At 35.1% G+C, this 17,174-nt stretch overlaps 1 protein-coding gene across 2 annotated transcripts in view; it reads right to left on the bottom strand.

The window, feature by feature from the left end:
* Positions 1-17,174, bottom strand: part of LOC145664954 (uncharacterized) — a 306,655-nt gene that overhangs the window by 13,599 nt on the left and 275,882 nt on the right. For both annotated transcript variants that reach the window (XM_081732088.1, XM_081732087.1), the window contains 2 exons: positions 7,298-7,589; positions 1,336-1,599 (listed from right to left, as the gene is read on the bottom strand). In XM_081732088.1, the coding sequence (XP_081588214.1) occupies positions 1,336-1,599; positions 7,298-7,589 (556 nt within the window). The remainder of the gene's footprint in view (positions 1-1,335; positions 1,600-7,297; positions 7,590-17,174) is intronic.

Below are 17,174 nucleotides of genomic sequence, written 5' to 3'. Positions count from 1 at the left end.
ACAAGGATGTAGTTTGTCGCCCCAATTATTCAACATTTACAGTGAATGTTTAATGAAGGAAGCATTAATAGGCATTGGAGATTTCAAGATTGGAGGACAGATCATTAACAAGATCAGGTATGCAGATGATACAGTTATTATAGCTAGAACCGATGGAGGACTACAGGAGATGATTGACAAAATAGTTGACACTAGGAAACTATATGGAATGAAAATCAACATCGAAAAGTCGAAAGTCATGAGAATATCCCGTGGAAACACGCCCTTACGGATCAGAGTTGAACAAAGAGAACTTGAAGAGGTCGAGAATTTCAAGTATCTGAGAAGTATTTTGACAAGAGACGCCTACTGCACCAAAGAGATCAGGTCAAGAATTGCCATAACGAAAGAAGCATTCAATAAGAAAAGATCACTCTTAACTAGCAGGCTCAATATTGGACTTAGGAAGAAGTTGGTCAAGTGCTATATCTGGAGCATTGGACTGTATGGTTCAGAGACTTGGACATTACGGAGGTTAGAAAAGAAATATGTGGAGAGCTTCGAAATGTGGTGTTGGAGGAAGATGGAGAAGATAAAATGGACAGAGACAGCAACAAACGAAGATGTTTTAAAACGGATAGGGGAGAAGAGGACACTTCTAGCCACCATCCTTCGTAGAAAGGCCAATTGGATTGGACAGATCTTGCGAAGAAATTGTCTTCTTCACACCGCCTTAGAATGAAAGATGGAAGGCAAGCGAGAAATAGGAAGAAGAAGGACACAGCTGATCGATGATTTGAAAGATAGGAGAAAATATTGGGAGTTAAAAGAGGAAGCTGAAGATCGACAAAAATGGAAGAAACATTTCCAGGCAAAATCTAAAATTGAAAAAAAATCCTCATTAATCACAAGACCTACCAAAAGGCAAAATACTTAATAATAATAATGAGGTATGTAGTGTGGTATGTTCATGATGCAACCTATTATGGTATTTCGTATATGAGAAGGAGATTTGTGATATCTACCTATTTTTATTTATATCTATGTATATCTATCTACCTATCTATTTATCTATCTATCGACTACGATCGGTCCCATAGTATTGGAGCTGTGGAGCTTGAAAGATCTTTTTTGTTGTTGTTTTTTTTTCGGCAGCCTATAATTCCGAAATGACAAATTTCTGCACTCAGACTCAGATTGGTGTACATTTTTTGTCTTATCTTGGTGTCATGAATCACCTCCCAAACGCACACACACACACACACACACACACACACACATATATATATATATATATATATATATATATATATATATATATATATATATATATATATATATGATCGAATCACTAACCTTCTTGATGCCTGCTGGGTCGAAGCCCGCTTGCTCTAATTCTGCTTGAATGTACAGCCTCTGTTGAATGTTGGGAGCTGTCTCTTTGAAGGCGTTGAGAAAGCGCAAACCAGCGATTTGGAGTTCAGGAGAGCCCGCACTGCTAAGCATTCCAACCAGAAATCGAAATCGGACGGGCTCTCCGAATCGTAACCGCAACGTTGATAAGGCTTCTGATACGGGGACATGACCACTAGCTGGAGCTTCACAGGCTTTAGTTAGAAGCTGAAATAAAATAGTATAAATATTACATTTATTATTATAGTCTAAAACACACATTGCATATTATCATTGACTGTTTCGTATGATGAAGTACTTGGATAAAAGAAGTAACGGACTCCAGCCAAGAAGACCAGTTATTATCGGAAACATTAGCTTTTAGAAAAGGAAGAGGTTGGAGCTTCGGAAACTTTAATTTTTAAAAAATAAAGAAGTTAGAACTTCGGAAATAAAAGTTTTAAAAATTAATAAGTAAATAAAGCTTCGGAAACCTTAACTTTTAAAAGCATTGGAAATTAGAGCATAAATTAGAGCATTGGAAATATTAATTTTTAAAAGTGAAAAGTAGCGAAGGTTAGAGCTTCAGAAACATTATTTCTTGTTTGAAGAAGTTAGAGCTTCCGAAATAATAACTTTAAAAATTGTAGAAATTAAAGATTTGGAAGTATTAACTTTTAAAAATGAAAGAAGTAAGAGTTTCGGAAATATTAACTTTTAAAAGTGGAAGGTACTAGGGCTTTAGAAACATTTACTTTTGAAAATGGAAGATGAAAGAAATTAGAGCTTCGAAAACATTACTTTTGAAATGAAGGAAGTTACAGTTTCGGAAATTTAAGTATTAAAAATGAAAGAAGTCAGAGCTTCGGAAACATTAATTTTTAGAAATGAAAAATGTTAAAACTTCGGGAACATTACCTATTAAGCATGGAAGAGTTCGAGCTCGGGAAATTTTAACTTTTGAAGATAGGAAACGTTCGAACTCCTGAAATATTAGCTTTTAAAAGTAGAAATTAGAGCTCCGGAAACACTAGCCTTTGAAAAGTGAAGTAGTTAGAGCTTCGGAAACTTTCATTTTTAAAAATGAAAGAAATTATAACTTCGGAAACAATAACTTCGAAAAATATAAGAAGTTAGAGCATCGGAAACATTAACTTTTAAAAGTGAAAGGAATTACGTCATTGAAAACATTTTAAACATGGAAGAAGTTTAAGCTTCGGAAACGTCAGCTTTTAAAATTAGAAGTTAGAGCTCCGGAAATATTAGGTTATTAAAATTGAAGAAGTTAGCGCTTCGGAAACTTTAACTTTTAAAACTGAAAGAAGTTAGAGATTCGGAAATAAAAGTTTTAAAAATGAAAAATAAAAAAAACTAAAGTTCAAGAATGTTATCTTTTAAAAATGGAAAAAGTTAGAGCATCAGGAACATTAACTTTTAAAAATGGAAAATAGCAGAAGTTAAAGCTTCAGAAACATTACTTATAAATTGAAGAAGTCCGAGCTTCCGAAATATTAACTTTTAAAAATGGAAGATAGCAAAAGTTAGAGCTTCAGGAACATTTTTTTTAAATTAATGAAATCAGAGCTTCCGCAACAAAAACTCTCAAAATTAAAGAAGTTAGATATTCGGAAATATTAACTTCTAAAAATGGAAGAAACCAGAGCTTTGGAAACGTTAACTTTTAAAAATGAAAAATGGATGAAATTAGAACTTAAAAAACATTATTTTTGAAATGGGAGAAGTTAGAGTTCCGGAAACATTAACTTTTAGAAATGAAAGATGTTAAAGCTTTGGAAACAATAACTTTTAAACAGGGAAGAAGTTCGAGCTTCGGAAACTTTTAACTTTTGAATAGAAGAGGTTCGAACTCCGGAAACATTACCTTTTAAAAGTAGAAATTAGAGCTTCGGAAACATCAACTTTTCAAAACTGAAGAAATTAGTGCTTCGGAAACTTTAACTTTTAAAAAGGAAAGAAATTAAAGCTTAGGAAACATTAACTTTTAAAAATGGAAAATGGAAGAAGCTAGAGCATCGAAAACATTATTTTTGAAAGAAGTTAAAGTTCCGGAAACATTAACGTTTTAGGAATGGAAGAAGTTAGAGTTTTGGAAACATTAACTTTTAAAAATGGAAGAAATCCGAGCTCCGGAAACTTTAATTTTTGAAAATAGAAATTCGAACTCCGGAAACATTAGCTTTTAAAAGTAGAAGTTAGAGCTTCGGAAACATTAGCTATTAAAAATTGAAGAAATTAGTGGTTCAAAAACTTAATGAAGTTTTAAAAATGGAAGAAGTTAGACTTCGGAAACATTAACTTTTAGAACTGGAAGACATCAGAACTTCGTAAACATTAGAATAAAAAAAAAAAAAAAACTAAAACACAGACGTAAAACCAGTAACAGACAACAGACTCACCATGGTATATAAGAGTGTGTGTATCCCAAACCCCCTATTTTGGATGTAAAGACCCCAAAGATAAAGTGAACACGTTCTATAATATTAGTAATCACTTCCTTTTGGGATAATGTATTATGTAATTTGATAGTTAAAACTGTCTTCTATTGTTAAACAGAAAATCAAATTCTGAATTTTAGAGAATTGAATAATGATAAATTGGAATCGAATAAAGTGATAACAATAAATAAATAAATAAATAAAACAAAAAATCGAAAGCTTAATTTTTCGGGAATTTGAAGTTTTCAGGGTTATTTTACACAGACATACCAGCATTTCAAGCTATAATATCAACAGGACAGAATCTGGTTTTCTTACGTCAGTAGGTATACAGTCACTGACAATAGAAATGTTGAGTTGATTTTGAGTTTAACGTCCCGTTCAGCAGCGAGGCTATATGAGACGTGGACCTACTGATTAACGTGGAATCCGAACTACATGAGCTCCCGCCGGGAATCGAATCCGGATCTCTCACGCCAAACGCGCGTAGGCTAACTGCTTAGCCACGAAGGAGCTCATTGACAATAGAAAGTATATATGACATGTCTTATTTACGTTCGCGAAAACTACACATTAATTTAAAGAATTTTTTTAAAGAAGTATATAACTTAATGTAAAATTTTTTGGGTCCTTGTCCGTTTCTCTTCCTTTCTTTTCTTCGTTTTTACAACCAACACGTTAATTATTCTACTTGTGTCAAATGTATATTACATATACTACTTTCAATTATTTTTGTGTTTTTCACTGTAGTTTACAGCTTGTATTTTTCAGTGTAAAAATTCCCTCCATATCCCAATATATTGGGTGCATTGAATAAAATGTATACACACTTTGAACTGTCATAGAAAATTTATTTTCCAACCTATAAGGTTATATTTCTGGGGAAAAGTAATGCTATATTTTCTCAATAGGTTAGGGTTGCCATATTTCAAAAATGAAAATCCCGGGACGCTACTAAATTACGAGAATCTTTGAAATGCTTAAAATGAAAAAGAAGTGTTCTTGTACTAATTTACTTTCTTCCATTAGATAGAGTTGTTCAAGTATTACGTAATCACATTTTTAGTCAGTTTAGTACACCTTCTCCTCTCCAGTTAGACAAACATAAGATGATTTAACCCCTCCCCCTGGTAAGCATTTTTTTTAATTTCTCAGAATGTGTTATGTTTCGTGGCTTTCAGAGTCTTTTTTACCTCATTCACGGTATGATGTTTCCTTTCACACGTTTTGTCTGTTCGTGTTATATGCTTTTCTTTAGAACGGTTAATTCATTGAGTTCTATTTTAAAAAAAATTCCAACATCTTCCAATTGTTGCCTGTTCAGTTTTATTAATTAAAACAATATATTTTTCTTCTTGAATGGTCAGCGGAAAATTACCAAAAAATATCGGTCAGGGATTATTGATTAAAATATTTCAAAAGCAAGATGCAGATTGAAACAGTGTACTAAAGATAACAATAAGATTGACCAGTAAAACCTTTTGTTCCTGACCCAATGAAACGAATGCTTCCGTTCAATGTCAAAGTAGTTAAATCGTAAACTTAATTAGATACATGTTTTATGTATTTAGGTTTTCTTTTTAAACTTTTGAATTGTCATCTCAGAATTTGAAAAGAATAATTATATACGTAATCCTGCGAAAGAAAAACAAACTATAATATTGCCTTCCTTTCTTCTTCGCTTAAATCCGAAACATTTAAAGCATCTCGAGAAATATTATCGGAACGCAGATCACGATTCCGTGGCTGTCCTGGATTTCCCGGGACGAATGACACCCCTACAATAAGTGGTAGCCAGTGGCGCATTTAGGGGGGGCTTCCGGGCTTAAGCCCCCCGACTATACTAACGTATATGAAATATCTTGCAGAATTTTCACATTTTCAGGCGAAGCCTCCCCAAAAGTTAGTAAAGCCCCCCCCCCCCGAAACAAAATCGTAAATACGCCACTGGTAGTAGCAGAATTATCGGTCTAGCTGCGTAATCCAGTTAGTGGCAAGAGAGTAACATCAAAATGGCGGATAGACGTTTGAATTTTGAGGAGCGGAAACAGGTTATTAAGTGATACTGGAAGTTTGAGAATGTTGCTACGGTTCAGAGACAATGGAGATGTGAGTATGGGACTGATACACCTTCAGTGGTAACAATTACGTACATATCCAAGAGACAAATCGAAGTTTATGGAACAGTGTGTAATGTGGAGAAAACCCGATTAGGGCGACCTCGCGCGGCTACAAGTGCTGAATACTTAGTTGTGGTGCTGGAACGGTTTCACAGTTCACCACAAAAATCTTCAAGGCAAGAGCCACGTGAGAGCGGTGTAAATGATAGTGGTGTGCTACACATACTGAAGAAAGGTAAGCTGCAAGTGTAAATTCCAAGACTAGTCTAACAGCTAAGTGACGACGACTCAGATTGCAGGATACAATTTTATGAATGGGTTCAGGAGACGGTTACTCGTGAACAGGGATTTATGGGTAGCGTGGTTTCGTCGGATGAAGCACAAATCAAATTTAATGGCACTGTCAATAGGTATAATTGTGTGTACTGAGCTGAAGACAATCCCCACATTACTATTAAAAAGGCCGCGAAAAATATGACTGGTGTAAATATGTGGTGGACCTTTCCGTTTCGACGGTACTGTAACTGGAGAAAAGTACCTAACAATGCTTGTTGGTTCCATTTTCCCTGTTATTCGTGCAACGTACGATGATATAAGGTAAACAAGATGGCGCCTCACCGCACTATCATACGGATGTGCGATCACACCGCACACAGTTGAATCAAAATGCATCAAGCCAATAAATAGAATGCAGGGAACCAATCGAGTTGACCTTACACTGAGAGATTTATTTTATGGGGCACATGAAAAGACGAGGTGTACCGTCCTAAACTACGTAACCTGGGTACATTTGGAATGAGATTCAAACGGTGTGTGCAGGAATCCCGTTGAACACTTTGCTGCGAAATACGGAAGCAGTCATGGCTAGTACTCCGAAATGTATCAATTATGAAGGCCACTATTTTGAACATTTAGTTTAACTACAATTTAAAAGGTTCAGTTTGACCATAAAGTATACTTATTTTTCAAGTTGGACTGTAGCCTTACTTTTCCCGGAAATTTAACCTTGTATTTATAGATTGGAAAAGAAATGTTATATAACAGTTTAAAGTGTGTATACATTTTTTTGACGCAGCTGTTATTTACGTTTATTTCGTAGATGCGTTTTCAACGTTCATTCCTTTAAATCAACTCGACTTAAAATCAATAACAAGGAACGTTTATTATAGTTGTTCAAGTAATAATAATAATATCCTTAAAACTGAAAGCCTGACAACATTACAGGTCCTTCTGATTCCGGAAATCATGGTCATCGGTACACTAAAAAACCCCATTTTGAAAACCATGGCAAGCGTCTGCTTGAGTTCATATTATACCACGGAAATATCGAAATATCTTTGCTGCACCTACCTCCAATGCTATGATCCTGGACTTGGTGACGTTGCTCATGATGCAGACAGCGACTGTGAAAAGTCCTGCAGGCGAGCCTGCCAGTCTCCGTGCTCCATCCGGGCATCGAAGGCAGCTCTTCAGGCATTGTAGGCAGTCGTGCTCATCAAGTAAAGCCCTTCGCATCATCTGTGGAGGAGCTTTTGGTCCAGAGCCCTGGCCCTGAGCAGCTTGGCTCAGCTGGATGGCTCGTAGAAGCTCCAAAAGTAGCGTCACACCGTCCAAAGGATCGCCCACGAACTCCTGGACAAAACTGTAGACAAAAGAAAATATATTTTATAAATATATGTGACTGCAAAAGTGTGTTTCAAGAATAATTGAACATGTTTGTTTTATTTATTTATATATTTACTAGCAGCGTTCACCCCGCTTCGCTGCGGTCACCCCGGAACGCAATAAACTTTGTTACTTAGATAATTTTTACTTTTTCGCTTTCAAGTGATATGATAAAAACCATAGTAGATTGCACTAATGTTAACATTATATCGCCTGTCATTTATGTTAACCCGCCGAGTGACACGGTCATGCGGGTTGCATATAAATACGTTTATTTTTACCTATGATGAACTAACAAAGGATTTGTACGTTATGGACACTTGAATGGTCAATTATCTCAAGACGCTGGTAATTGAAAATTAAAGTGATATGATAAAAACCATCTAGGGTCCAAATCCTAATAACCCCCCAAAAATGAAAGAAATTGGTTCAGCCGTATTAGCGTGATGAGGGAACAAAGGATTTGTACGTTCTCTTTTATATATAAGATTAGTTGAAATGCCCTTCTTCGTACAGAGAGAATAGATTTGTCGAAAGTATTAGAACCCCTCCTCCCCTTTACGATATGCACATCAATGAAAATCTAATGATAGAAATCCATAAGATCTCTCGGTGACCCCGAAAACTATAGATTGGACACTAATATGTCTTTCTCGATTGTTTCTACGTCATTTCCTTCCCACCTTCACCTTTTATGCCGATTTAGGATAAACTTGGACTTAAAAGATATCGGAAGTATCACTATTCACCTCTGCAATCCTAAAACTATAGAGTGGACAGTAATATAGGCCATTTTCAATTTTTCTTTTATGTCACCCCATTCTCCCAGAGGTGTCTCTGGAGAGCTTGTGTGATAAAAAGCCTAACTTTGACCATGCTATTGTGATAAAAACCTAAGTTGGGGCAAGTTAATGTGATAAAACCCTAAGATGGACCAAGCTAATGTGCGAAAAGCCTAAGTTGGGCCATGCTAATGTGATAAAAACGTAAATTGGGCCAAGTTAATGTGATAAAACCCTAAGTTGGGCCATGCTAATCTGATAAAAACCTAAGATGGGCCACCTAATGTGATAGAAGCCTAAATTGGGCCACAGTGTACTGATGGCATGTATTCAAAATCATAAAAAATTGGTGCAGCGATCTAAACGGAGTTGGTAATCAAACAACGATATATTATTTTGTATTTGTATGAATATATGTAAACTACTTATCTTTTCAATGCGTCTTGTATGGAGAGACAATATTCAAAATAATTCAACATCATTTAAGAGATTGATATTCTAACTTTACCAAAAAAAAAAAAAAAAATGAATCGTTAACCGAGGAATAATCTGTGCCACTTTTAATTATTTTGTTTTTTATTCACTGTAGACAGCACTTCATTTCTCTTCAGAAACATCCTACCAGCAATAATGTGACCCTCTTAACAAAGAAAACGAACAACATTATCAATAAACTGCGCGAATTAATCCCTAATTATTAATTCAATTTCCTTTTGTGCATCTCAATATTGATCTTTAGAATTTGACTGAATTATTTTGAATATTGTTTCTAAATACAAGATGCAGAAAACCTGCTACCATCGGTTGGTTGACAGTGTTCTCTTGAACCCACCTTAATTGACCATCAAAGTGTCCATTAGATTGGGTGACGAAATATGTAAATCCCTGGAATATTAGATAACCAACACAATGTAATTGTAATAAAAAAAGCTGCAAACTCCATGGCATATTTTGTCATGTTAGCGCTCGATTTGAGCAAGATACATGTGTACACAAAATCCATGAATGTTGTTTTCAAATATTTTCCATTTGTTTCATCTTGTACAAGTTGGTACTTCTGCTAGTACAGAAAAAATATACTGAATTTATTCATGACTTAGTTCCTTTTGTAGTTCAGTGCCTTTGTTATCTTTTTATTAAATAACCTGTACCAACATAATATTTTTTTAGTTTAACGTCTCACGGTGCTCTCCAAAAGCTAAGAGAAACGGTGATGAAAACTGAAATCTTTGAGTTTTACGTCCCACGGTTATGCCGCGGGAAACGGTGATGAGGATAATGGATGAAATAGTGGAATAAAAGAAGTGGAAGGAAATGAAAGAATCCCGAGGAAAACCACGTTCACGTTGCTTGTCCACCACAAAACTTACTTGCCAGAGATTGTACCAAGAAGCCCACACAGCAAAAGTGAGTGCTCTGGCAGTGAGCCACAGTGGTACGCGTATTAATATCGTGTCTTAAAATATGATGAAATATTTGCTCCCAAATACAATTGAAACACCATAGGAAACCACCTTCTTCGTTCATGTCTAACATACAACTACAGCTTGGGCAAGTTGTATTATGGATTTTTATATCAAACCCCAAATTTCAGTATCTTAAATTTTCAGACTTACATACCGCATTAAACTTTCTATCTCTATTCGTTGTTTGGTTGATTGAGTTAGAATTTAGCGTCCCTTTAAGCAGCGGAGTTATATGGAACGTGGACTTATAGCTTAACAGGGATCTAAACTAAATGAGCTTCCACTTGGAATCAACCCGGCTCTCCCGCACCGAAGACGTGTGCAGTAACCATATAGCGACAAGGAGCTCTCCTGTCTCAACTCGTGGCCGCGTACATTTTCCATCTACTTCACAAAACTCTGAGCCATTACGAGCTAGCTATGTAGTCTAGATTTAAAAAAAATCTAATACATGTCCCACTGCCTTGCCCACAAGATCATGGATACAGCTTCAATACTGAAAAAGGAACGTACAAATCCAACCATTCAACCGTTAATTCTTTATTTATTGAAGAGAAATCCCAATCAAAGTTCAATCGAGCAAAAGCAAAGAGTCATGCTCTAAAAGGACAGAAACCAACTTGTTAACTAAGTCAACGTGCTAAAATCAACAAAGATATTTAATTACTTTTGATCAAAAACGTTTCACTCTTTCTCTAATAATAATAATGTTAAGAGTGCTCAGAATGACTTCTTGTTACATTGTCAATAGTAAGGAGAACACTTTCGCTAGGATTCGCAGCCATTTTTTCTTCATTAACTTTTAACGAATCCATTATAGGAGTCCATTAACTGTAGTTGGTGATCAACGAATCAGTTTTTGTCACTAACAAAAATAACAAATATAAATAGACGTGAACAGTATTTCAATATGGAGACATTTATTTGTTTATGTAAATATATTGCAAACATGGGCATGATTGTACTCATAAGATATTCCTCAATATACTGTACACTATACATATTTATTATTGTAGAAAGCATAACTTAAATCTGAAGAGAATGAGAGGGATTTTTCTTCGTTCTTTAGTAAACTACTCACACTGAATTTTCAACGGACAAATTGAATGTATAAGGCTTTCAATAATATTTTGATTTGTAAATACGAAAGCGAATTTTTTTAGAAGTAGGGGATTACAATGCAATACTGGAAGATGCAATTGAATCGGATTTCAAGTTGGATTAATTTTGATTATTTATATTTGAATCATTTTATTATTTTTTTTACTATTTTTTATAAATACGTTACTTTATACAAAGATATTGATATATTCAAAATAACTGGAAAAAATTCAAATAATCGAAAGAAGAAATGTCTATGTCATTAAAACTCTTTTGGCCTTATGCAGAGTTGTTTTGACGTACATTAGTGTCATACTAAAGAAACTACTGCAGGAAACATGTTAGTCTAACTCTTTAGTATGTCACTAATCACGCATCAGAACGATTATGCATAAAGCCTTTTCAGTTTACATCCCACGATTATGCCGGCTGGGATAAAGGAGACGGTGATGCTTAGAAAGGAATGCAGTGGTGGAATGAATAAAATGGGAAGAAACGGAAGAACTCACACACACGGTATTTGTCCACCACAAAATTTATTTGGCTCGAGCTGGGATCGAACCAGGATCCAATGCACCAGAGGTGAACGCTTTACCACGGAGCCACCGCACGGTGTTTGTCCACCGTGTTATTGCTTAATCAGACAAGAGGTCTCCACTATTTACATATATATATATATATAAAAACATGAGGAAATTCGAAAGCATTAGAGCAATTTAGAGACAAAAAATACAATTATGAGTTACCAAGTTACTATCGATCGTTTTAATTTGAGTTATGAAGTAAATATTTATTGCTTGCATATGAGTTATTAAGTTAATACTTATTGTTTGAATCTTAAGTTAAAAATCTAAGTACTTTGTTGCTTTTGAATTTCAAAATTATTAAGTTAATACTTATTGCTTCAGTTTAAATTACGAGATTAACAGTTAAAAATTGAATTTTAGCTTTCAAATAACTTTTCTTAATTTGAATCTGCTATGAAGTTACTATTTTAACTATACGCAAGTTATGGTGTTAATAGATGTTATTTGAATTCAAACTTTCCAAGTAACACTTTTAATTGCTTGAATTTAAGTTAAGAATTCATGTAAAGGTAATTTTTTACCATGAAGCTCGAGTAAATAAATAAGTTCAATTTGTTAGTTTTTTAAAAGATTCTTACATTTCTTTTTTTTAAACTATTAATTTGCTTTTATTTATTTCAAGTACTCTATGTATAGTTTTCTTTATAATGTTGTGCTTTTTTTTTACTTAAACATTTGCTTTGAAACGATTTGTAAGAGACTGAATGTGTTGGAATAATGTTATTTGCTATTGACCCTCTCATGGCTACGGGGATTGAATTTGAGCCTATTTTTTACTATCTCTTTGGTAATACTTTTGTTTGCGCTTACTTTCGCATGAAATTTACTAACTTTGTCGCGATAACTGTTCTTATTGTCAGTAATACTGGCATTGTAGTAGTAATGGTAAGTTCTTTTACATATTTGGGTTTTTCTTCTCAGGAATCACATTCATCGTAAGAATGACATTTTATAGTTGTTTGTTGAAGTTTAGCGCCTGTTTTCAGCAGTGAGGATATATGAGACATAGATCTAGAGTTTAAGGTGAAATCCGGACTACCGGTACCGTAATATTCAATGCTCCCTTACTGGGACATGGGCTGTAGGCCACGTAGTAGGTACTAGAACTAAAAAAAAAAAATAATCTCATTTTATGAAGAATGTAGATCTTATGCATATATAATACATAGATAGTCTCATATACGTAGAATAAAGACCATCATAATATAATAGGAGTATACTATTGTATTGAGATGTCAAAATGTTATTTTATTTCTAATAAAAATTTGTGTTTTAAATTTAATTTAGTTTTCTATATTTTGATTTGACAGTGACATAGCTGTATTAACGCTTAAGTACATGGAGAAAAAGAGGCATAAAGTTTATACGGTATGCTTAATTACATGAAGAAAACAAGCATAGAGTTTTTATGATATGCTTAAGTATATGGAGAAAAAGAGGCATAACACTATTTTTTTGCATAGGGGCTATTTTAATATGACAATATAACACAAAAACAATGAAAAAGAGATCAAGATAAGCAATAATTTTAATAATTTCCAAGAAGGGATTAAATATGACCTCAAAGGGTCTCATTCCATAAGTTTGCGTCCACACAAAGCAAAATTTGCGTTGTACTTTGCGATAAGCGACGTACAAGTTTAATTTTGTATGAGTGTGTGTGTGTTTTGCATTGCGTTGTGCTCAGCACATTTTGGGAAGGATGGTACCAAATGTAGCCCCAGGTGACACTTTAAAAATGAAAAAATGAAATCTGTGAGTTTTACGTCCCACGTTTATGCCGGTTAGGCTAAAGGAGACGGTGATTATGAGAAATGAATGAAACGGTGGAATGAAGAAAGTGGGAGGAAACGGGAGAACCCCGATAAAACCCACGCACACGGTGTTTGCCCATCACAAAGTTGACTTGGCAGGAGCAGGAGTAGTACTAGCGTGACCTGATCTCACTTTGGACTTTGACCACGACATTTATGACGTCATAGGTCAAAGGTCAATGATTTTGGCCCGGGGTCAATGACCTAGGATCACCCCCTCTAAATTTTGGCAGGGCTACCTTGGCCCACCCCCTAAATTTTGGCAGGGTTACCTAGGACCACCCCCCTTAAATTTTGGAAATTGCCAAATCTAAAAATTTGGTATGGTAGCCTAAGACCATAGTATGTACCTCTATCAGTATTGGGGGTCTATGTCGTTCCCTTTCTTGAGTAAAAAGTGCCAAAAATTCAAATTTCGGAGGTTTTTGACCTAATTTATCGCCTTTGATGAGGTGTTATTATCCTATATAGTTATATGGGCGTATACAGGGGTTTATTACCTTTTATAAGACATGGATATATTAATGCACCCCTTGAAAATTTTGGGAGGGGTACCTTGGCCCACCCCTTAAATTTTGGAAATTGCCCAATTTAGACATTTGGCATTATAGTACTGGACCCTAACATGTATTATGATAAATTTGGATGGTCCACCTCATCCCCTTTTAGGGGTACAAAATTGCCAAAATATAAACGTAAGCAATACGTTGTACCACGTGTTTGGTCTTTTGGCCCAATTTATCCTCTTGGATGAGGTCCTATTACCTTATATGGTTATATGGTTATGTATAGGGGTCTATTCCCTACCATAAGACATAGGTACATTTGTGCACCCCTTTAAAAATTTGGGAGGGGTACCTTGGCCCACCCCTTAAATTTTAGAAATTGTCCAATTTAAACATTTGGTATAATAGTATAGGACCCTCACGCCAGTACTACTGCAGGGCTGGAACCCGGGACCCCATGCACCAGAGGTGAACGCTCTACTACTGAGCCATCGTGGCCACCAGGTGACATTTTACCTTGCAATCTTGAAAGTAGCCTTCTGAAGGTTGAAAAGATATCTAGGAAGATATAACGAGCCTTAGAAGATCATTAAAATGTTTAATATACTATAGCATTGGCTCAACAAGTTTTTCTCTTCATTGTTTTTACGATTAATATAGAAAATGGACGTGTTTCAAAATTTTAACGAACTACATCCGATGAACTTTATGAAATAAAAACATGTCAAGTTTTTTGCCCTTTTTTTTTTTTGTATATTTTGGATTCTTGAAGTACATTCCACATATCAACAAATTATTTTTTTTACTTTTCCGATCTGTTGTCAGATATATGTTTTTTTAGTTTTTATTCAACTTCTTTTTTTCTTTGTTTCATTAAAAACAAACTTGTACGTGCATACCCTTGTTATTTTAGACAATTACATGTAGTAAAGAAAAAAGAAGTGCAAACATGTAAAATAAAGGAAACAGGACAAATTTTTTGGCATTGACAGCAACACGATAAAAAGTAGATGTGTAATTGTTACGCCAGGTTGGATATCCTCCCGCCAGGTGTCTATAGCCTATGATGACAGCTGAAGTATGACAAGTGTAACCTCTTCCAGTAGAGTCAATGGCCTGCGTTTGTTTAGGCCTACAATACTCCTGAAGCTTAAAGCTTCAAGGAATACCTTAGGGGGTTTTTCTTTTGAGCAGAAAGGTGAATTGGCGTGTTTTTTATTTACTTTTCTTGTTTTATTCTTTCTCTCCCATCTCGTTTTGTGAACGTGTAAGAATTGCTGACCGTTTATGAAATAAGCTTCAATAAGACTACCACTCCCCCTCATTTATCATCTTTCCACCTTTTCATCAACGATCTTGCTTTTCTGCTAACGGATTATTTGAAATGCGGTTTTCACATATCATCGCGTTTCTCAGTAAACACATTGATTTTACGAACAGCGAGGAACGAATTGATGCCATCGTTACTTGGTTTAGCGATAACAATCGTTATTAAAAAAAAAAAATCAAATATTCAGCAGCTGTGCACAACCTAACAAAAATACAAATATGACCAGGTCTCGATAATAGGAAGGAGTTTCTCTTTTCAGGGTAATCGTACTATTTCAAGGTTTAAAATCATTAGTTGTTGACTCTAAGTCTTCGGCACGTTAGCGGCATCTCTTGGCGTCATGTAGAAAGCAGCACAGCTAGCGACAACTAGCCCCTTGACATTGACCTATTAAAAAGCGTGCCTGACACTGAGATATTTTGCTATTATAAATAGGATATACAAACGGTGCCCGTGCCATGCAAAATCAGCGCCCGGCTTGACAGTATACGGCGGCGCCCCAGTTATATGTGAGGTCAACAGACCGGCCGCGAAGCGTAAGAACATTTTCAAAAGTAAACCCTGCTTTTTCTTGATTTTGAGCACTTTTTATTACTTTTTTCCCTGCATTTTACATATGTACCAAATTTCACAAAATTAAATCCCCACGGTAAGCGGGTTTGCATATCCAGGCTCCTAACTATGAAAACATTTACGCTCAGTCCAACCTCAATCATTTCACGAATTCAACCTGTTTTACGTATGTTATTAGGACAATATCGATTGTGATTTATTCTAAAAACACTTTTATACATTGCAAGAGCTGTAACGTCCAAATATTTACTGAGAACTCATAGTCGTATCGGAATAAACAAAAGCGAGTATGGAACAGTAAACTGCTTTCACAAAAGGAAAAAGAAGATGTGCAAAAGGCCTGCAAAACGGTCGAGTGGTTTGGGTCAATACACTATCAATCACATGTTTGTGAGTTCAAACCCTGTAGCAAGTTGTTTCTTTTTTAAGTGTCTTTCTGTTTTCATCCGGAGGCTGAAAATATTTCTTTGAGTAACTCATTGAAAACTTCTTTTGTTTCAAATTCGATTAGAACGGAACGTTATATGAATTGCGAATCTTAAATCCATAGCTAAAAAAATGAAGTATACTCACTTATACCATTATCCTCTGATTTGTAACGAAAAACTATTTATAAACAGTGGTGACTTCAGAAAATTATCCTCGGGGGGAATTTCAATATGCGGGTGGAGTGCAAACATTGGTAGTCCGCATTGAGCACGATCGAATATATGGTCCTGAAGGCGGAAATCTCTTAGCTTGAGAGGGTCTCAAATTCTCCCTCAGATCACGTCCTGAAAGCATCATTGCTTAAAAGCTTTTCGTAACAAATATAATATTACACTTGTTTCTCGTTCTACATTTAGAATTGGTAAAATCATAACTTATAGAGGATTATAATAAAAGCATAAAAATTACAATACCGATCATGTATAAATTATCCTGTAAGTTACCAACTTTGGGTCAGATTAAAACTCAAATATTTGTTTTCGGATTGCACTTAGAAGTAAGTCCTCTCTATATAATCCTGATTGGAAAGCCATGTTTAACACTAATTAATTCATCAATATTTATACGAATATTTTTTTTTTATTTTACTATTTTTACTATTCAATATTATATACACTTCATTTCCAAAATCAAAATCTCGAAAATGTATATTGTACGAGTGCAGACTCGCAAATAAATGATTATTTATCATATATATTGGTCTCTATTCGAATTCTATTTAATCGAATCCGACAAGAACACAGACAGAAATATCGAGAACAGGTGAAAAAAGAGAGAGTAAAACGTTATACCCGGCGGGGACTCGAAGTAAGTTCGAATGGTTCTTTATAAGCGAACACCTTAGACCACTCGGCTATGGTAACAACTAGTGATTGTAGCAAAGGCTTCGAGTAGTAGTTGTTATTACAGAATAA

Source organism: Thermobia domestica, chromosome 11, assembly GCF_964235325.1.
Source record: "Thermobia domestica chromosome 11, izTheDome1.hap1.1, whole genome shotgun sequence".
Classification (NCBI taxonomy): Eukaryota; Metazoa; Arthropoda; class Insecta; order Zygentoma; family Lepismatidae; genus Thermobia; species Thermobia domestica.
Note: the sequence above shows the minus strand (reverse complement) of the source record. Positions and strands in the feature narration are given on the sequence as shown.